Source organism: Ursus maritimus, unplaced genomic scaffold, assembly GCF_017311325.1.
Source record: "Ursus maritimus isolate PB19 unplaced genomic scaffold, ASM1731132v1 scaffold_18, whole genome shotgun sequence".
NCBI lineage: Eukaryota > Metazoa > Chordata > Mammalia > Carnivora > Ursidae > Ursus > Ursus maritimus.
Window position 1 is genome coordinate 19287374 of NW_024424230.1, and position 22712 is coordinate 19310085.

General features: G+C 37.6%; 1 protein-coding gene across 7 annotated transcripts in view; it reads left to right on the plus strand.

Moving 5' to 3' along the window:
- TCF4 (transcription factor 4) overlaps positions 1-22712 on the plus strand; it is a 346179-nt gene that overhangs the window by 204042 nt on the left and 119425 nt on the right. For 4 of the 7 annotated variants that reach the window (XM_040632487.1, XM_040632484.1, XM_040632485.1 and 1 more), the window contains exons 7-8: positions 15038-15167; positions 15650-15699. In XM_040632487.1, the coding sequence (XP_040488421.1) occupies positions 15038-15167; positions 15650-15699 (180 nt within the window). The remainder of the gene's footprint in view (positions 1-15037; positions 15168-15649; positions 15700-22712) is intronic. The other 3 variants (XM_040632490.1, XM_040632486.1, XM_040632483.1) reach the window with 1 other exon arrangement.

Below are 22712 nucleotides of genomic sequence, written 5' to 3' on the forward strand. Positions count from 1 at the left end.
AGGAACCTGAAATTTGAGCGAACTGTGAAAAGCTCTTGATACGTCATAATTTCCTCGACTCCTTTAGCCAGTATTAGCATTTCAGGCAAAGGAATAGAAGTGGCAAGAGTGTTGTCTGTGTTGGCAAAAGGAGGGAAGATGGCAGATTGGTTTGTAGGTGTTTGAATGGGGAGAGCATACAAATAAGTAAATAAATACAAATATGTATATAAGTAAATGTACATAATTATACACACACATGCGCACGCGCGCACACACACACACACACACACACACACGGCTGTTGTGTCCTTGACAACGTGGAGCACCTACTTCAGAGCAAAGATCATAGTGCGTCCTGAAGGAAGTGATCTGCGTCTCTACTGCATGGCTGAGACCTGAATAATCGAACTATTATTTTGGATACATGAAACTTTTCTTCAAACAGCAGTGAAAATTAAGCAGCCAGTTACGTAGTGTACAAATCAAAACAACCAAAAATGTTGGTAGATATGATGGGCAGTTCTGAATAGGAGAATGTTCTCCGGGAGAAATAAAACCACTGTCTGGCAAACAACAAGTAAAGGCCTCCACTGTCTCCCTGTGATCTAGTAGGAGATCTACTAGGAGATCTAGATATGAAGAAACTGGAATGTTCAAATACACGTGCTTCCCTTGAGCAACCTACGTGTGAATCGTCTAAGGGAATTGAAAGCCAATTTTACTTTAAATAGGTTTAGGTGTTGATAGTGTCCCCAGAAGTAATTAAAATCTGACTGTTGCAGTAAATTTTCTTTCAAACCATGCCTTAAGTGCTTTATTGGAAAAGCACTTTCATAGGCCAGAGTTCCTAAGTCAGGACCCTCAGAACCATAGATGTTTCAGAATTCTTTGTATTTTAGAAAGTTAATATGGTGCATGTAACCTGTACTGTGTAACCCCTGCCACAGGGTCGGACGCAGCATCCGGTAACAGTAGGTGACTGTTCCGTACGTGCGTAGCCACCCCCAGTGGGATAAAAAAAGATTATAGATATCCTCATATCAGTTCAGGTTAGGCTTGTCACAGAACTACAGAAAGTGTTCAGAGCTTTTGGGAAATCAGAATTGAGGGCAAGGGTCTGTGGACCTGTCAATGGAATGTTAAGAAAATAAATAACTAAATGTCCATCTTTGCTGGAGGAACGAAAGTCAGATAACAAATAAAGCGAGTATCATTGTTAAAGGATTTTAAGCCCTTTGTGTAAAGGACTTGCTTCTTTGATTCACCTAAGATTTAGAAATACAAACAAGTCGTATCTACATGGCCAAACAATGTAAAAATAATAATAATTTTGGAAAGTAGTACCTCCCATCTAAAAAGCTCAGACCTTCCACGCGTTTGTGTCTCAAAGCCTGTGTAATTGAAAGACTGATGGGCACTCTATGAAAGGCCTGCGGTTGCTTGGGGGGCAGTAGCTGGTGTTTGGTGTGTGAGAAAAGCAGCATTATCACTGCGCTTGGCCACTGTGCTTTGTGGAGTGGATTACTATAGGGCTGAGTTGTTCTTACTCTAAGCACTTATCCAGCACTTGGGAAGGAAATTATTTAGGTACATGCAGTACGGAGGATACAAAAGGAGAGTGGGAGAGTCTACATATTTGCTAAGTCCAGCCCTCTTCTATGTATTTTTGCAGTGAGTTTAGCGAATTATAAATCATGACACAATTGACATGTGGAAACTAAAAAGAAAAACCAAGTGATCTTGTCTTGTCCCTTTTACATCGCTGTTGAAAGGTTTGGTTTTGGTATTCTTCTCTAGAAAGCTCTCAGATATCTGATTAACCCCCTGTGGCAGCTGTCACCTGGGCTATGCATATGCACAAATATCATCAGAGTATTCTTTATCTTGGTATAAACAAAGTTCAAGAAATTTTTCTGAAATAAATATAATCTTCATTCTGCTCTTCCTACTATCTAAAATTATCTTGCAGAACTCTACTCTGTGAGGTTATTCAAGATTGTTACTTATAATAAATATAAGCAATGGAATTTGCCAAAATAAAAAATATTCTAATAAAACATCATGATTTGACTAAATAATCATGAAGAAATTGTTAGAGGATTGTTAAACCTGTGGATACTTTTTGGAATAATTGATCATACCCAGTGAGTGCTACATTTTTAAAACATGTTTTTTTCTTTAAATGTTAATTTACCACATCATTTCATACTTATTCATTTATTTAACAAAACTACTGCTAGAATTTTCTAAGTTTTCATAAACACAAAGTTGCCATGGACATCTTTGCACATATATTTTTATATACTTGTCCAATTTTATCTTTTGGGTAAAATTCTAAAATTGAAATTTCAAAGTCATGTGCTTTTAAAATTTTGCTGTACATTTTAAATTGCCTTCCAGAGAGTTTTTACCAGTTTACATTCTTATTAGCTATATATGCAAGTGCACTTCCTCTCTGGCAGCTGATTGTCTTATTGTCACTTGCCAAATGTCTTTTCAGATATTTATTGCCAAATTTCAAATTTATTCTTCTATAAAGGAATGGTTCATGATTTTTTATTGCAATCTAAAGAGCTTTTTATTTGTTGAGGGTATTTATCTTTCCTTTGAATTATTTATTACAAGGATTTTTCAGAACTTTTTTTGTAGCTTGCATAATGTTTTTAAAAACAATTATGTAGTCATAGGTTTTAATATGTTCCTTTAATTTTTCTGCATCTAATGTCATAGACAATGGTCTTCTCTACTTTAAAATTAAAAAAGGATTTTTTTGCTTATATTTATTTTCTTGGCTTTATGTTTTAACCATTTAAGTACATTTTGGTGTAAAGTCTGAAGCAAAGACTTAGCTAGGTTTTTTTCTTCAAATGCTGAGCAAACTTCTGGTACTATTGATTGAATAATTTCTTGTTTCCTCATTGATTTTTAAATGACAGCTTTGTCATGAATCTCTCTGTACATACTCCCATTGCTAGGTCTGTCCTTTCTGGCAGCAGTACTAAATTGTTTAAATTTACTTTTCTTAAAATATGTATATGTATATGTAGTAGATTTTCTCAACTCATTTCTTTGTAAAAATTTTCTTAGCTATAATTATCATGCATTAGTTTTCCAGATAAAATTTAGAAGCATTTCAGGATTCCGTGTTCTTCCTCTCCCATCCATTTTTTTTTTTTCTATTTGACATTTCGTTTGGATTTGCATTAAAAGTCTAATTGAATTTTGAATCATCAGATTAATTTTATACAAGTACTTCTCTGCAAAACATTTGAAAAGATTAAAGTAATCGATTCCTTTAAAAATTGATATATGAGAGTATTTTGGTGTTTTGGAAGTATTTGTGCTGCTGAATGTGGATCCTTTCATGATTTTTGTTCAACTGTCTTGTGAACTAGTTCAGACAGTCAGTGTCATATGCTGAATATCTAAATATATGTATAATGAGGAATTTGAGAAAATATGATAGAATAGACGCCTGTCCCACAGCCTTGGAGAAATAATAAAGTATAGATGGGTATAAATGCTCCACAGTTACTATCAGGAAAGTTACAAATTGTGATCTTTTCCTAGCTCTGCGAAGCCAGTTGGTTGCTTATTGTTAAAATATCATCTTTCCCATAGAGATCGGAGGCTGCTAATAAAATATGTGTGTGAAGGGGTGTCTGGGTGGCACAGTTGGTCTCAGCTCAGGTCATGATCTCAGGGTCATAAGATGAACCCCCCCATTGGGCTCTGCCCTGAGTGCAGAGTCTGCTTGAGACTCTCTCTCCCTCTCCCTCAGCTCCTCCCTGCCCCTCTCTAAAATAAAAATAAATAAATCTTTAAGAAAATAAAATATTTGTGTGAATATTGAGTAAACTGAAAGATTGGACACTGGGTACTACCTACAGAAGATTTCATTGAATAAGTGAGTTCTGAATGCAGTTTCAAAAGAGGAGGCAGGTCACTGTGCACGTGGGGACACTGTGCAGATCAAGGCTGGAGCTCTTGAAGTTGGCAGTGGCTTGAGATGATGGGAGAGAAGGCAGTGGGAGGAGTCCCAGATGCCATGTGGCTCTCAAAGTACTTAAGCTAAGCCAAGGGGAGGATATGGGTGGTCCTGTACCTCCAGGGCCTAGAATGGTGGCTGGTTCACGGCGGGTGCTCAGTGCCCAGTGAGTGCCAAATGTGTGCAAGAGGAAGGAGAAACCTGAGAGGCGGACTAGACCAAATTGTCTGTGAGGTAGGTGTTGATGGGGTTGAGTATATTTGCAAGCTCTGAAGGTTGTTCTGCTGAGAGAACAGTGGCGGCTCAGCGCTTAAGAAGCCTAAATTCTGACAGCAGTATACAAACATTCAGGGTGGGGCTGGGGTGACAGGCAGGGAATGTAATGGGTGAAGACGGCATCCAGAAAATTTCATGGCATTTCCACCATGGCAAAATGATTGAGGGTTTTTTTTTTTTTTCTTTAAGATTTTATTTATCTATTCGACAGAGATAGAGACAGCCAGCGAGAGAGGGAACACAAGCAGGGGGAGTGGGAGAGGAAGAAGCAGGCTCATAGTGGAGGAGCCTGATGTGGGGCTGGATCCCATAATGCCGGGATCACGCCCTGAGCCGAAGGCAGACACTTAACCGCTGTGCCACCCAGGCGCCCCAAAATGATTGAGTTTTGAACACGTGGCCTAAAAAACACTGTGCCTTCATCTTAGAAAATGGGTCAGCAAACTATGGCCTGGAGCCCAATCCAGCCCACAGCCATTCTTATAAATAAAGTTTTATTGGAACACAGCCTCACCTGTCCATTTACATATTATGCGTGGCTGATTTAGTAGTACAAGAGCAGAGTTGAGTATTTGAAACAGAGAACAGATGGCTGGCAAAGACTAAAATATTTACTGTCTGGCCCTTTAAGAAGATATTTAATGACCTCTGTCTTACAACAATGTTCTTAGTATTTAGTGGTGGCCTTCTGGAAGTGGTAGTCGAGTCAGAAGAGTTCAGATAAATTGGTGCATGAATAGTCATAAGAAAGTTTAGGCCACATCACTTCCTGTGAAGAAATATACCCAAAATTTTTATGGTGTTGAAGCTCAGTTCCCAAGTCATTGCCTTGATTGTGTTATTTCTATCTCGGTCTACTGTGGCCATTTCTGTGGCCAAAAGTCCACGAAACTGCATAGAACACCTACTATCTTTTGAACCTGTCTGACCCAGTGAGTTATCCATAGTTAAGAAATTAGAATCCCGGTGCTAAATATCATGTCAAGACTTCCCTGCGGCCTACTAAGGAGGGCAATTTCTCAGTCTGCCCGTTCAAGTTCTGCCAGCCTGTTTTATATGCTATGCTCCCCAGGGTAACTGTCCTCTTCAGAACTCGCCACAGTCTTTCCCTCTGTTCCTTTTGTGTCTTCCATCGTCTTTGCTGCAGTGTCTTTTCTACTGGAAGTGTGTGGTGTCGTGGAATCTGTTTGTCCCAGGGAGAGCCTGCCTTACTCAAGGTGGATGAGTGATAACATATTTGAAAACAACATATTCAGGGCAGTCCAACCATTTTTCAGCCAAATGTCAACCATCGTGTGTGCATTTGGAAAGACATACAGCTAATTTCTTCACTTACTTTACAAATTCTAACTCTTCTAATTTATTTTAAAGGGCTGAGACAGTAATAAGGAAGCAGCAGAAGTTTTGTGGGAAAGGTGTGTCGAGTCTTTCACATATTCAGGATTAAATTTTAGTTTTTTTGTGAAACATTCAGAAGGTGGTGTTTTGAAAAGCCACTCCAGAGACACAGAAGGAAAGCCAAGGGCAAGACTGAATTCAGCTAAGTGTATACTGAATATACAAGACTGAATATACTGTCTTCATGACAGTAACCACTGTAATCATGTAGGCACAGTCAGCAACTAATTTATGAATTAACTAATTAATCGAGTTGACATTTACTGAAGATACACTATGACTAGACCTACTGTGCTAGGTGCCAGGAATACAAAGATGATTGAGGCTCACTTTCTGCCCTGGAGGAACCCCCAGACTGGAAGGGAGTGATCAGATGCATGAACACTTGCCATACAAGATGAGAAATGTTACAGCAGATGCATGTTTTCAGATGAAATAGAAGGAAAAGTCTAGAAGGAAGTGGACTGCAATGTGAGAAGGTTGGGGGCAAAAAGAAATAACAACAAAATAGGAAAGGAAAAAAAAAAGAAATTTGAACTTGATTGGAGAAGACAGTTGACCACACTGTGGAAATCAAGGTCTGACGTGAATGGCAAGATGAAATGGAGGATGGGGATGAAGGATTGCACTGGTCGTGATGAGCACGGGGTGATGTGTGGAAGGGTTGGATCACCCTATTGTACACCTGAAACTAATATAACACTGTATGTTAACTATACTGCAATTAAAATTAAAACTTAAAAAAATAAAGAGTAATGTAAAGTAATAATAATAAAAAAAGAAAAATGAATGGCAAGAGGCTGCAGACAACAGAAGCAAGGGCAGCAAAAGTTTCAGACTCAAGAACTGAGATTTCTGTTGTTCAAGAGGGTTTGGTGTTTTACAGCCTAACACTTCCTTGAACTGTTACAAATGTGTGTAATATGCCTATATATTACTTATATCCAATAATCTATCATGTTCCGTTCTGACTTGTGCAATGATGTTACATAATGGATATTATATTAATTTATAGTAAGGTATTTTATGTATACAGCATATACGACAATACTCCTCCTCTATGAACCAAGACTGAGTAAGTGCTAGGAACTTTACTAAGCCCTTTATATTGTTTAGGTTAGTTCTTGCACTTGGTAAGAGTAGTAATACCGGGGGTGCCTGGGTGGCTCAGTCGTTAAGCGGCTGCCTTCGACTCAGGTCGTGATCCCAGTGTCCTGGGATCCAGCCCCTCATTGGGCTCCCTGCTCAGCGGGAGGCCTGCTTCTCCCTCTCCTACTCCCCCTGCTTGTATTCCCTGTCTCGCTGTCTCTCTCTCTGTCAAAAAAATAAATAACATCTTAAAAAAAAAAAAAAAGAATAGTGATACCATTTCCCCCCAGACAGGCAGCCTCAGGCCTGCGGAGGTTAGGCAGCCTGCCCAAGGTTACCCAAGGGATAAGTGGTACTCACACCCAGGCCTGTCCTCATCTCCTGAGTTAGAGGCTCTCTGGAGTAGATTTGAGAGATGAGCTTTTGGTGTTAAGATGAACTGAAGAGAAACAGATTGACTCCTCCTAAGGGTCATAGTGAGGGCAAGAAAACCGAGTGCCCTCAACGGAGGGAGGGAGCAAGGGCGGGGGGCAACACGGGCTTCGAAGTCAGAGGTGACCGAGTTCTCGTCCTGGTCATGTGGCTTCTCAGCCACCCGTCTGCCCTGGTCAGGCCACGTGCCCACTCTGGATGGCCTCGTGGGCCCGGCGGCGGTCAGATCTTCTGCCTTGGTAGTATGGAAAGGACCTGCAGCCGTGCTCGGCTCTTCACAGGCAACCACAGTGACAGCCGCTGCTGCTGCTCTCCCAGCACCCTTATTGCTGGTCTTACTTCACGTTCCGTCCCCCCTTACTCCACTGCTAACACTATTATTATCGGCAGCAACAGTAACTGGAAGGACTAATGGAATACATCTATGCCAGAAAAAAACTAAAAAACAAAAAAACAAAAAAAACAACACCCAACCCAACCAGAATAGCTGTTTAAGTCCTCAGTTTGATTAATAGCAGTAGTTCTGTGCTCATATCAACGTTGAGCAAGCGTTTGCCGTGGCGGGTCTCTATGCTCGCACAATAGAGAGTTAAACTACGAATAAGCCATTTTCCCTTTTAACTAGCATATATACTCATTTGGCCTTCCTGACCACGTAGTGTTGATAAGCCATGTGTTCAAGAGAGAGCTCTTCAGGAGCTGAACTGTGAGTGCACATTGAAAGCCGACCCACTTCGAGGAGGAGGCCATGCCCAGCTTTGGAAGGAGAGTCAGAACGTAAATAATTTCATGACGATTTGAAGATTCCATCGTGCATTCTCTGCTTCTCCAGATGACCTCAATTTTCTCATGTCATGTGGTAGGCTTGTCACCTTATGTACAAGTTCAGAAAGTTATCAGGATACTTTATTTTAGTAAATCTTACACGTTGGCCGTTAGACTTTAATTGAGAAGCTATGCGAGTTGCTGGATAAGCAGATGGAGATCCCAGATCCTGTCCTCCACGAGGACAGTCTCAACATAAAAATGTTTTTATAAATCCTTATTAGAGAGGAAGGCATTTCCAACCACCTTGAAATGGAACCTTCCCCACCCAGTACGAAGAAGACTGACATGTGACATTTTGATACTGCTTTGTTTTACTAAAATAGCAACCTGGCCAAATATACTTTTCAGCACGTCTATTATAAGCACATGTTTATATTTATGGGAGAAGTGGTGCTAATTCCCTAGTATGTTAACAGGTCTTATTCAAATTGTTCTATTTTTACTTTGGAACAAAATTGCTAAAGAGAAACATTTTAAGGCAAGTAGTGATTATAGCACACTTATCAAATTATATATTAAATAAACTTCCTGAACTGAGAAGGAGCATAAATTGCAAAGAAGGTAGTTATCTTAAATTCTGTATTGTTTATATAAGATTTCTTCAAATCCATTTTTATGGTAGGATCCTGATTGCTTTCCTGTTTTTTGCTAAATTTCTGCCTTCTCACTAACAAATAAAAATCCTCTTTTTAATAAATAATAGATGACTTGGGATTCCAGAATGGTTTTCAGAAACCACGGAAAGACCTCCTTACTTTATTGTATACAATAAATGTTTGCTGTGTTTTGTTTTGTTTTTTTTAATTTGAAAGGTAGTCAAATAGGTGAATGCATAAATCTTGCCAACCCTTGGGCAGTTGTAATTTCCATACCAAATACATGAGTTTTTACTTGACTATTACTCCACTATACATTAAGTAATAGTGTTACCATGGCAACCTTTGCATCACATTATAACATTTAAATATAAGGTGTTGTGTTTCTTTATAGGAAAAGACAATATACTTGAATTTTTAATGTTTAGTGAAATATAATCACTAGAAAGGTAAATAATTTTGTCCAAGGTCAATTGAATGCTTTGGAGGTTATGCAGATTCCCAGCCAAAACTCTGACGTGCGTTCATTTATTTTTTGTCATGTCACGAGGCAATACAGATTTTTTTTAAATAGTACTTGGTAAATATCACATAATATTCATTAAATGCCTGTAGTTGGCCTTGCAAGGAGAAAAGCAATATTGAACTTGTTTGAGCTATTTATTTATCAGTGGCTAATGCAGTAGTAAGAATTTGAATTTATTTAGCATCACATGATTAATAAAATTTAATAAAGTACATGTCTTATTTTTAAATACCTAGTTGTACAATATGTAGCGTGACTGGTTTTGGTCTCACATATAGTGGGATTAACTGTAGCGGTTTGCTCATACTTGAGAAAGCAAAATTAAATGAGCCATTGAAGTAATCCTGTGGCAGTTCCAGAAAAATGGCTACTAGCTGAAATTATTTAGATTGATTGTTGGCCAGTTTCTTTCTTCAGTATGGATGAACACTAGGCATCTCTTGTTGCCAGTGTAGTTCTAGGCCATGAGGCTATCATCGCTGTTTATGTAGGCCCCCATATTTGGCTTTTTTCAGTTTTTTTATGATGACTTTTCAAAATTATTATCTCAGTGTATACTTTTTATCTCAAAGTAGAATAGATGATCTCACGGCCAATGAATCATTCACAGCTTTGGGGGAATCTCTGAAATAGTCATCAGTGAATGGTAATATAGGACTATGAGTTGTAGGGACATAAGAAGGAGGGTAACTATGTGCTAGATACCAGCTCTGCTGGACATTTTACATATGTTGTTTCATCTGCTCCTGATAACCCTTAGTAGAGCTTTCATGACTTCCTATTTACAGAGGAGGAAAATAGGGTTTCGAGCCGTTGTATAACCAACCCCTAGTCATGATGCTTGTATGCCTCTGAGCTGGGGTTCCGTGTGATCTGTTTAACCTCAAAGCCCTCCCTCTTTCCTCAAGAGGTTTGGAATCTACTTCTGACTTGTTACAATGTGCAGTACACATTCAGAGTAGAAATAAAAAGCATTGACCAAAAGTCCCTAAGAGAAAATCTTTGCTAAATGATAATTTCAATAATTTACATTTCTTTGCAGCACAATGACAATCTGTTAAGTCCCTGACTATGAAAGTTATCCTTGCCATCTTATCTAAGTTTCCAGAGTTCTCTTGTTGAAACCAAGTGTAAGACAGAACTCAAAATAAACTATAAAGGTGCATTCCTAGACCTTCAGCTATCGGGAATAGCTACTGTCCAAAGACTGACCTTCAGTTTTGAGCTTTGAAGTTCAAAAGTGGACAGGTGGAAATACTGTGTTCTTCATTGCCCTTTGGTGTGAGATATATTCTGGGTTGCAGAGTAAGTGCCAACAGCAGCAAAATTATCGTCCCCTCCTGCTACTGTAGTAAGTCAGCAATGGCCCTTCTGTGGTCAAAATGGCAAATTCAGCAGCAGCTATTCGACAGGGATTTGCAAAAACTTCCCCATGGCTGTTAGGAATCTTGTTCAGCAGTGTCTTTGAAAACCCGATTCTGGGCAGAATTCACTATGTAGAAATGACCTCAATTGAATTAAAAAAAAAAAAAGAATGTGTTTAAAACAAATATAATTGGTAATTTTGCTCGATGTGTATTTTGCACTTAGTACTGCAAAGTCTATTAGGTACCTATACAAATATCCAGCATTCATAAGTTTTATAGTGGTTCAGAATTTTATTTCCATATTAACGTGAAGCCTTCCAAAATTCCTGGCTTTATAGAGTCAGTTCGCCATACAAAGCCACTATACATCACTTAGGTTTGTGATGAAAGAATGGAATTGCAGCTGTGTGAGTCCTAGAATACCCAAACATGAATTAGACTCACAAGCATTTGGCAATAGTTCAGAAAAGGAGCTTAATCTGGTTTCATCTGAGACTGCTTTTCTCTGTTCTACAACATCCCCCCAAGATGTTGTGTCTGATATCGGATCACAACGTAATGGGAGTGACGCAAAATCAGAGAAAGCTCTAAGAAACCAGGGGCACATTTGCTTTTCCCCAGAGATGATTTTTTCTCCTACTTCTTTTTTTTTCCCCCCTCTCTCTCCCAGATTCCAACTCTGAAATTCAAGGTCATTCACCTATTAGATGAATTAATTATAAGCCAAAAAGCAGCATTCATCGTACTCTGATCTCACTCATATCTATAATTAAGGGTAAATATAATCTTCCTTTTTAGAAATGTACCACCCACCCATTACATTTAAAGTGCTGACTGAAATGAAATAATAGTTCAGAGCAAGATGATTTTAGTTTAACAAGAAAAAAGTTGATAATTTAAGCTCGAAGCAGTGAGTTCTATTTTTGATTACCATTCAGTTATAAATCTAATTTGAGATATATGCTGCTTTTCTGTTACTCAAGTTTAATTCATGGTTTGCATTCTTGGTTGCATAAGCAAAGTTCAGTGGTTGATCAAGGATGTTAAAAAGCTCGCCCCCCCCCCGCCGAAGGAATTGGGGCAGGGGTTGAGAAAGTGTTAGACTGAGACCCAGATCTGATGTAAAACAAACAAAAGAGTTTGATGGAAAGGGACCCTCCCAGAGAATGCTGCATTTGGCTTATGAGGGGCTCTGGTGGGACTGTCTGTTGAAGGATTGGTTTTTGGGGGGTGTGGACCCCAAAATATTTAAACCCAATTAACAAAGTCAGCAAATTCTATTTTTTGGTTAGGGTATTTTAAGTCTTGATATTGTTTGTCTTTCAAAGAAAGTAAGGAGTGAAGAAGGGGAAGGGCTCATCTCATCACATTGCAGACAGTTAAACAAAATGCTAAACTATGGGTTTAAGATTTACAGGTTAGCTGTGCGAGATGCCACATCTTGCTTCCAGTGTTTCCTGGCAGACTCGGGCAGCTCTGTACTGGGACCCAGCATAACCGCAGAGCATGAGCTTGCACAATGCGAAAACCCTGAAACCTTTACAATCTTATTTAAGGCAAAGACGAACTGGCCCATTTTGAAAGTAGACTTAGCTTCCAAACAACTTTTATTAAGCAAAAATTTGTCTTTATATGTATGTCTATATTCATGTAGTTGAATTCATATGTAAACGAATGCCTTATCCATTTTGTGCTATATTCAATTTACCCTATTAAATGGATGCCATTAACTTTCTAAGTTCATAAACTCAGGTTTTGTAGCCAGTGGAAATTTTTTTTCTCTTTCTCATTGCTGAAGAGAGTTAAATGTGTGACGTAAAGACAAAACAATAGTAAATGGTTATTGTTCATTTTACAAGTATACTCTACAATAGGAACACATATATTTTTATCTTAATTTTCCCTAGGGGGGTGATTAGGGCCCCCTTAAGTATGAGGAAATGCTTATTTTTGTTGCTTTAGAAGAATGATTCTATTGTCTGAGAGAAAAAGAAAAAGGAACAAACAGGTCTAAAAAGAAAGAAACAGGAATATGCTTTGTGAAATAAAGAAAAAAAAAAAGATTAGCATGAGCCTCTACATGTTCGGAAGTGCTATCTGGTCTTAGTCCTCTGTCACTACCCATAGTTCATGTGGCTGCACATGCAAGGGTTGGGTGCATGATTTATTTACAACTGGCCCGTGAAATGATTTTCTTTTAAATTAACAACAGTAAGGTCAGCCACAGCCAGGGAGCGATCTTCTCGTTATCATTTTACATTTTTCACAGCTCTCTTGTGAATGCTGCTAAAACACAGGATAGCAAGCTTGTTTGTTTTTATGTTGACCTATTGAATACATCTACTTTCTTGGGAGTGGCAACCTTTGCCACCAGGACCCACACGAACTAAGCAATGGTTAAGCTCATTAAGGAGACAAGCCAGAATTTCAACATATCTGCTTAGTCCTTGTTTGAATATTTTATGTTATTGGAGAAGAAGATAAATGAAGAAAGGGGAGTAATGCCTGTCTAAAATACAAAGTTTTCATTAATGTCATCTTCAAACTCCTCTTCTCCTGAAAGGAAGGCTTATTTGTGAATTTACCAGACTGTGAGGAGGTTGTGATTTAAATCATTCACAGCTTTTCTTGATGGAAATTTCAAGGAAAATTTGGGCTTAAATACAGATTTTGTTAATAAGATTTACCAAGAGTGGAATTTCAGGTGGAGATTCTAAAATTGTTGAATGCCACTTACAAAATGATAAATCATTTGATGTTAAGCTGTTGGGTTCCTGATTTATAGAAAACTATTACAATGAGCTCCATATTTTAGTTTGCCATTGGGTAGCATTTGGCTATCTTTCTTAACTCCAGAAGAGGCAGTAATTGAGCACGCGGATGTCAGATTTTTATCTGGTAAATAATCTGGCTTTATCTGGGATCGATGTGGCAAATGTGAAGATACTCGCCATGAGTTTTTGCTCAAAGTGAGCCTCAAACCTCAAATCTCATCCTTGAAGTTTCATTTTAAAGTAATGTTTGTTATGTATCCCTTGGAAAAGTCTGAAGCTGGAATCAGTGAAGGCAAGCTTGTCAGTAGCTGATTAGTCCTTTATATATTACTCATCCAGCACTCAAAAAATCCCTTGGATAGAGAGGTTCTCTTTATGATATTTCGCTATATGGCACTGGAAAGAGGGGGTTTGAATTTTTGATTTTCCAGCTTATGGGTCATATTTGACCAACTGCTTTCACTAGAAGACATGCCACTTTGTTGAGCTATTTAGGAATCAAAAAGACTGTCTTAATTTAAAACAAGGACTCTTTGTTTTAGTTGGTGACTGCCTTGTGAAATTTTTCAGTTCTCAGCGGGTTAACCAGGGAACAGGGGCAGAGTCATAATTGGCCTATTTAGAGTATTTTGCATGTGAATAGTGTGTTAGTGAAGCATCCCTAAGTCTGTTGTGAGTGACATGGTGATTAGAATTTAGATTAGGGAAAACACATTCTGTACTTTATCAAGGACAGTAATTAGTTCAGTCAGTAAAAGTTGATTACAAGTAACGATAAAGTTAGATTTTTAGTACTTAATTTTAAAATTTCTTTATTAAACAGCAAATTTGTTCTTAATATAAATGGTAGTATCTACACTTGTTTTCTTGCATATCTGACTAATTAAAAGAACAATGTGTTCAATGCAGAGTATAATCAGGCGATTTATATATTATGGGTAAGTTTTTATGTAGCTTTTAGAAAATGTAATATTATTACATAATCTTTCATGTGTCATCATTTTCGAAAGTTTGGTTAATTTATCACACTGTGGTAAGTTAATGATATTTGTGAAAGTTTTCTGGTGCTCAGGTAAATGTTTAATCTGCGGGGATGTGTTTTAGCTTCCAGTAGTCCTCAAGAGGGCATTCTAATGTCCTTTAATTTGTTCCTGTTAGCTGAGAATGCCTCCTATTTCTATGATTTTGGAAGTTCGCGTGAGATTTGAATTTCCTCCCGGTTCCGCTGGCATTTTCTCTTCTGTGGGTGCTGTGTAAATCCGTGGAGGCTAATGCTGTACCGATGGCGAGAGGCAGAGTCCTCAGTGGAGTGGAGCATTCCACACTCACCCCCAATGTGAGCAGCCGGGGGAAGATGTGCGTGCGTCCGAAAAATCAGATTCTTCTTGGGTTCTTGTGAAGGAAGGGCACGAATAGTTTCCAGATAGCAGCCTAAGTGTAGATTAAAAAACAAAACAAAACAAAAAAATCCAAACCACGAGTCTTACATAAATGCCCTCTTCTTTAAAAAATTAAAATGTGAGTCATCTTAAGATGAAAATACTGTTTAAAGAGAATCACCTTCCACCTTCCTCTTAAAAGCAAATAGTTTAAAAAAAAATCACAAACTTTGAGCTCGCTTCGTAGCCTGCTTTCCTTTTTGTTTGGTTGTGTTGTAATTGTTGCAGCTTAGCAGATGCTGTTTTGTTTATTGCGTTGGTTTAAGTACTAACAATCAGTTGGGGGGTGGTGAATGTGAAAAACTAACCTTCTATGTTTGTTTTCCCTTTTTAACCTTTTAGCAGAGTCTCCTTGGAGGTGACATGGATATGGGCACCCCAGGAACCCTGTCGCCCACCAAACCTGGCTCCCAGTATTATCAGTATTCTAGCAATAACCCCCGAAGGAGGCCTCTTCACAGTAGTGCCATGGGTAAGGTATTCCTCCGTTTGAATGCCCGAGCGATTATCAGTAGTCTTTTTCTTTCTTCCTCTCTCTTTTAATACCACCCTTCTCGCCCTACCCTCACCCCACCCTCCAAAATCATAAAATTTTCCTCAAATGTCAGGCTCGTGACCACCCCTCCCCAGTAGTGCATTGGATGGGTATGTTAACAACTTCTAGTAGCAAGAGAACTATTTTGGTGTATGCTTATTTCTTGTTTTCTCTTGGCTGCCCATATAAGGCAACTTTAAAAAAAAAATCAAAGCTTAAAAAAAAGTTAAATATCTTGATTTTTATGAAAAAGGCAGAATTTGATGTCTGCCAGAATAAAATAAGATAGCGGTACTGACATTTTGCTAAGGTAACGATTTAAGAAAATCTGGTCTAATCTAAATGGCTTCGTGGTGTGATCTGTGTTCGTTAGGAAAATGGGCATGCGGGGTCCTCACCGCCTCTTCCTTTTCTTTCAGAGGTGCAGACAAAGAAAGTTCGAAAAGTTCCTCCAGGTTTGCCGTCCTCAGTAAGTACTGCTTGTTTCTGCTTTTGTATATTGTTTATTTTGTTCTGTTTCATGTTGATGCGAGGGAGCGGGGGGTCACGAGGTGCCACGCACCAGAACAGCACGTTTATCTAGAATGTGGATGAGGTAGGACTGGCCTGCACGTGCAGCCACCTGACCCACGCTGGAGTGATTAATCGTGTATCCTGGAAGGCTGGGTGGTTGCGTTGATATTCAGCAGGTTAAGCTCGGAAGAGAGCCTTGAAAAGGTGCCTGAAGTTCCAGGAGTTTTACCTGTACAGGGCTTTCGAGAGAATGAGTATTAGTTTCATCTGTTGGTTAAATTCTTTGTCGGTATTATGATGATTTATGGATTTGCATGCGAAAGGAGATTTGTGGAGAGGATTTAGGAAAAATTTACATGGGTTTCAGCCCAGAGTGCAGAGAGAATGTCTCTATTTTCTAGAGAGGTGACTGAAGAAAAGCTTCAAAGGTAGCCGCATCAGTAGCCATTTGTGTCTGGAATACCAGGTGACAACCAGAGGAAACAGCTGTAACCAAGAGCATTCTGGGTCTTTTTAATACCTGGAGCTGTATTCAGGCGCTGCTGAGGTCGCTCCAGTCCCCAACCTAGCAAAAGGCGGTTGTGATCACAACTAAATAAGATAGCTTTATTTTCAGTTCTTACATATATTTTTAAATCGGACTTCTTAAATGGTTTTACTTGATTTTGTTTAGAACCAGTCTTCTCCTAGCGATTTCCTCCTTACGTAGAATAAAAAATATGAGTTCCTCTCTTCTTTTTTTCCCCTTCTTCCTTCCTTCCTGTGATATAGATACAGGTACAGATACACAGTTTTGATTTAATGTAATTCTGTGTTCTGTAGGACTCTAGTATTCTTTGAAAAGAATGCTAATGAGCCCTATTGTAAGTTCTCCTCTAAAATAAAATGATATTTGGGTTTCTGAAAATATATTACCAATCAATGCTCGCATATTAGTTTTACTTCATTTTTAATAAATTAGGAGAATAATAGGTTTTGCAAATGTGCTAAGATTAGATTAACCCAAACACCTGTGTATTTGACTTGATTTCAGTTCAGCTCATCCAAAAAATTATTAAGTGAATATATCACAGTGAGTCTTTATCAGGGAAAAAACACAAATTTTGTATGCTGATTATCATAGACTTGGTAATGTTGAAGAAGCATCACAAAATTATCCATAAATATAGAAAAATATTGTGGAAATAAAACTGCCAATGGCGTATAAAATAGTCACTCTGGACTACCAGTAAGTCACTTAAAAATGTACTGAGTGGTTTATTTTTTAAATTTCTATGCTGTATTGAAATTGACTAGTATCCCCTCAGGTTTTTATAAGCATATTTTAAGCTTGAAGTTTGTGGTGGATTTAATGTAGATGAAACTTTAGCTTTTAATAGCTTTTATGACAACTTCAAATGATATAGTCCTCACAGCTGTTTACATTTTAAACATGCCTGAACCTAATACAGACAGTATTAAATACAATAAGTGGACCTTTGACTCTTGTGAAATGATAGAATAGCTATGAGCCATAAAAGCCATGGAAAACTTAAAGCTATAGAACCTTATTTATGCTTCAGTGTCAAATAAACTTTGTTTTATCCAATGCTAAAATTATGCAGAAATCTACACAATTTCTAAGGAGTGCTTTGGTGTGGCATTAGATATTATCTATCTGCTTAATCATCACTGTCCACAATAATTTCTCCTACTTCATTGTCAATTTTTAAATACTTCCCTAGAGCTAACTGGCCACTACGGAAGATTTCACTGGTACAGTTTTGTCTTTGCTATTTGGACAGTTCGTGTGCTGTTGATATGTTGTCAGGTGTTTGGAAATACGAAAGTATCTTTCCTTCCCAGTAGATCTGGAATTGGAAATTTAGTTTGTATTATTTAATTTTTGGCTTTTGATGGTCAGTTCAGGATTTACTCTTCTCAGAGAATTTATCTTGGCTAAATGTTTTAATGGTCCTTAAGGAACATTTTTGTAAACAGCCTCTTTTTGGAGAGACAGGAGGAAAATTCAATTGAAATGGAAATGTTATCCTTGTTATTTTTGTTTGTTTATTTCTTCTTTCTTAAGCAAAAAAGAGTAACTTGGTCAATTTTAGAATCCAGTCGTCTATTTATTTTTACTACTTTGAAAAAAATCTCAGCTCTGTTTTAATCACAATTTAACTTAGCTTATATTAGCTCTGCTCTATGTATCGGATTGCTTATTATTCACAAGACCCACATGCCTTACCAACGCACAAAATATATTTTTTAATTCGATCTAAAGGGAGGGTCCACAATAGTCACTGTAGCACGTTTGCCCCAGTAGACCCATATTTTCATGTTTTTAGACCTCTGCCATGTTTATTCTTTTTTCAAGCTCAAATAAAAATTATGAATATAAATCCAATAAGAGATACTTCCTAAAACTTGCTTCAGTATGTGTGAATAGTTTTATTACACATAATAAGAAATTGGGACTAATAAAAGATTTCCTTTGGAGTGATTATGACTAGATAAAGACATTTATATGTTTTCTTCAATACATATTTACCGTGATAAATAGTAATAAATCTGTCACAATCTGTTGTGTCAACTCACTTTTTTTTTTTCCTTTTCGACATGGGCCCTTTCTCGTCCTTAACCTAAAACAAAGAAAATTTGAACTGTAACATCTGTAATCAGATATTATTTATGGCATTACCGGAATACAGAGACTGGACCTCTTTAGTCGCCATTAGGCTGGATCTTCACAGGAAATGAGAGCGAGGGGCTTGCCTGGCCCTGTTTTTGAAAATACTGCAGCATCTGTGGGAGAGAGGAAATGTAAGCCTGGCCCAACATCATGCCATGGATCTGGCAGGATCCTCAAATGTGTTTGTGCTGTGCACTGCCTCTAAGAGACCTCGAGTCACTGTGGAAGCGTGGCAGTGATAGGATGGTGGAAGAACCATCCTGAGGGGTCGCCTTGCACAGGCGCAGTGGAGGCAGGGAAGTCTGTCCCCCTGGACCACAGAGGCCTATAGTTAGGGCTAGGGTGATGTTTCTTTAAAGGAAAGGCTGTGTGAAATGACAACTCTCTAATTGCCCACAAGAGCCCTGCTTAGTACTGCAGAACATTTTCGTGTTCTCCCTTCAGATTGTTGTATGTTCTTTTCAGTCACATACCAGGTTCTTGTAGCCCTCATCTTTTGATGAGAGTTTAATACTAACACTTTGGTTTTTGTTGGTGCCAGAATTTATTTCACCTGTCTCATTTCTTGGATCTGCACGTGAACTTCTGGTTATTTCTATGTCTTAGATTTCTTTTTTAAATCCTAGATCTTAAACTTAACGTTTTTCAACTTTACTGCTCTTTCCGGCAGATTTCTTCTCTTTGTATAGCCGAATCGTCATACATATTGAATCCTGAACTCATGCAGAGAAAAATATACCCATTAAATCACATATTTGGGGAAAATGATCCATAATTCTTAGAAATTTACGTGGCGACATTAAAATCTAGAAAGCAAAAAATTTTCACATTGTGCTGTTTTAAAATATTTTTTCTGAACACACATAAAAAAGCACAAAGACATGGTCTTTCGGGAACTTTATTATGCCCACCAATATGGAAACACATAAAACCTCCATATTCTTGTAATTTGAATGTGAAATGATATACATTTAACCAGAAACTATTAACAATGACGACCATTCTACTTGGAACATGGGTGGAATTTGTCTTCACTTCGAATTGAGTTTTGAAACTTCAGTGACAGTCTCACTGTGTTCCCCATTTGGAATCCCTGGAACTTCAGATTTCTCTGGAAGTAAGAAGTTTTCGCCTTAGAAAAAGTTTATGATCTGTCTTATCACCAGTGCTTTTTCCAAACTGAACTTTTCAGTAAAGTCTATTTTTTTTATGTTAAATTACAGTTGTTTTATCTTTGTTTGCCTGTTGTTTTCAAAAATCACATAGATCTGACAAGCTTTGTACTAGGTGATCAGAGACAGTTTTGGGTACATGGATCCTAAGGACAAGAATCTCTATGATAGTAAAGATTCTAAAATAAGATTGGGGCACCCCAAGAAACTTTGAGATGAGTTAATCATTAGGTGGACTTGAAAAATAAAAATTCAATGTGTATGAGATACCAGCTTTACCAATTTTCTTAACGGAAGAATTCTTAAAGAAAATAAAATCTTAAAGTTTAGATGAGACTTTCTTTTACAGAAGAGATTATTAGGAAAAAGTTAGATAATGTTGATGGCATTAAGTGTCCTGTGCCTTTTACATTATATAAAAAACCTTCATATTTGAAGGTTTCAAAAATGATGTAGAGTTCATACCTTAAAATATTTTTAGAAAAAAACCTTTTTTCAAAAATGCTTGAGGAAATCACAATATAAAAGAGAAGTTGGTAATCATTTTTCTTTCCTTCTTAGAGGCTCAGAAATTATATATGATTGAAAACCTCAGTACTTAAAATACATCATTTCCCCATCACTTTGAAACTGATCATAAATCACAGTGATGCTATTACATGTCAGCAAAATTTTGAGGGATAATACAACTTTCGTTTAAATAAAATCTATATTAATTTTAAAATGAACTAAGTGTCAGTCACCTTGACACCATCCTTTGTAGGAAATTCTAGGGTAGCCAATAATGTGATAAGAATAAAAGGAGGGGCCTCATCAACATTCATTCCTAGAGAGGTAGATCCTTTGTGAAAAAGCATAACTATAGGTATTTACATTAAAATCTTTGGGTAGCTCACAATAGTTAACCTTAAACTTAGTGTGCCCATTCTCCAACTAAAGATATTGAAATATGAAGTTTGGCTATTAAAATTATGCTTACTAGTTATGAAAATGTATAGATAGAAAAGAGATGGAGTACAATGCAATTAAATCATCCCCAATTGGACAAAAGTATTTTTCACACAATTTACTCAGAATAGGTAACATGACACTAGGAAGCACCTTGAAAGATGAGAAAATGTTCATCACAGAGAACATATATTTTTATGCAGTTAATACTGAATTTACTAAACCAAAGGCTTCAAAAGTTCAGCATATACACTCTTTCTTTGAAAGCCAATCTTATCATCTCCATTGCAGTTAGAGGCCATGGACATTATGCTTTTTTTATGAATTGCTGGTTATGACACAAGTATAGGAGAATCTCTAAATTTAAAGTTTTTATTGGGGGCTCTTAGTGTATTAAGAATATTTCAAAAAGCAGATGAGAGTCATACAAATATACAACATTTGTACCATTAAGCATTCCAGTCTCTCATGGGGTTGCTACAAGATTTCTGTATCTTTGTTTGGAATTTTGGAATAATGAAATCTCTCTTCCATCATCCTCTCTGTTATGAAATCTATTCCTGCTCCCCTTAAAAGGGTGACTTCTGGTGTGTATATTTTAAATATAAAGTGGGAAGAAATGTAAAGGAGAAGAAAAACACAAAAGTCAACTATAGAAGAAAGCTTTGCGTATTTATGAGCTCCTCTGCGATTATCTTTACAAATGAAAAGGATGAATGTGTCAAACACTCATATGAGACACAGCCACCTAGTTTCCTCCTCAGTAGAGATGCCTTCCCGGCCCCCTTTGTCTGATTATTCTACTAAGCAAGCTCTTACAAGATGGTTAGCGTGATATCTCTTCCCCACGCCCCCGTGTGTATTTTTATTTTTAACCAAGTTTTCGATATTTCACCTGCTGAGATTTATCAGGACTTTTGTTAAGGTTTCAACAACTGGAACAATAGTATTTAGTATAAAACTGGCCTCATTTGTTGAAAAAGGAGAAATACATTTCAGGAAACGTGTTATTTGGAACCTTATTGTATCACTTGCACTGAAGAGTATATTTTGGTGTGAAGCCTTGGACTCTGTCTGAGTGGTTTAGTTATTAAGTCCAAGGAGCTGCTGTAAGGCTGCTTTACCTAGAGAGAGAATTGTAACAGGCTTGCATACATTCTGAAATTATAAAAACTCGTTTTGCAGCGTGTGGTTTGACTGTGAGTTTATTTTATGTTTGTGGAATAATAGATGCTTGGCTTAATATTTGGTCGGGTACCATTTTTTAAACTTCCGATATTTCATATATTGAACCATTCGTTTTATTTTCTAACATAGGGAAATTTTCTCATTTTTCCCCCCGATCACTGACGATTTCTGCATTTTCAAGATGTGTTTTCCTGATTTCAAACAATAATAAAGTTTTTGTTTGAAAGTCATAAATCAAAATCGGGTAGAACTCGGAGGACTAAGTAGGATTCTCTCAGAATATGTAGCAGTAACCCTAAAAGGAATGAAGAGTGTCTTCAAAAATAGCTAAGTTGTATTTTCTTAAGGCAGATTAGATTCTGTCAGGCTGTTGACAGACACTGCTTTGTTTTGTTTTTTAAATAAATTGCACTGAATTCTTAAACTGAACGTAAAGTCGCATTTCCAAGCACTAGCATGAGATTCTCAGCCTTGATCTCAACTGTCCCAGGGTGTATTCGTGTCCTGGAGCGTGCTCTTTTTAAAAAGGAATAAGAGCTTTTATAAAATGCGGCGCAAAATTTGTAGTTTTAAATACTCAATTATTTTATCTCAAAACAGCAGCATGTGAATGATTCTGATTTTTTTTTTTTTGTAGTTGCAGCTGTCGCCTAGGTACAGAGCTCTGTGAGTTTCATGCTTTGCTTGAGCTTGTACTCCCCCTTCAGAGAAATCAAGGTAGTGCAGAAGAGTCTGCATTTCGTAGGATTTCAAGGGTGAAAAAATGATATAAGTTTTGGTGAGAAGCACAGATTTCCATTCTGAAAGAATGTGCAAATTCGAATTTGAAAAGGACATTTTTAGAATTATATTCAAGTCGTGCGGCGACAACCACTATCGTCTTTCTAGTCTAACTTTGTCATCTGAGGAATTAATCAGTCCTAAATATGCTACTAAGGTTGAAACTCGGTATCTGAGCGTTTACTTCTAGAGTAATGAGAGGAGGAC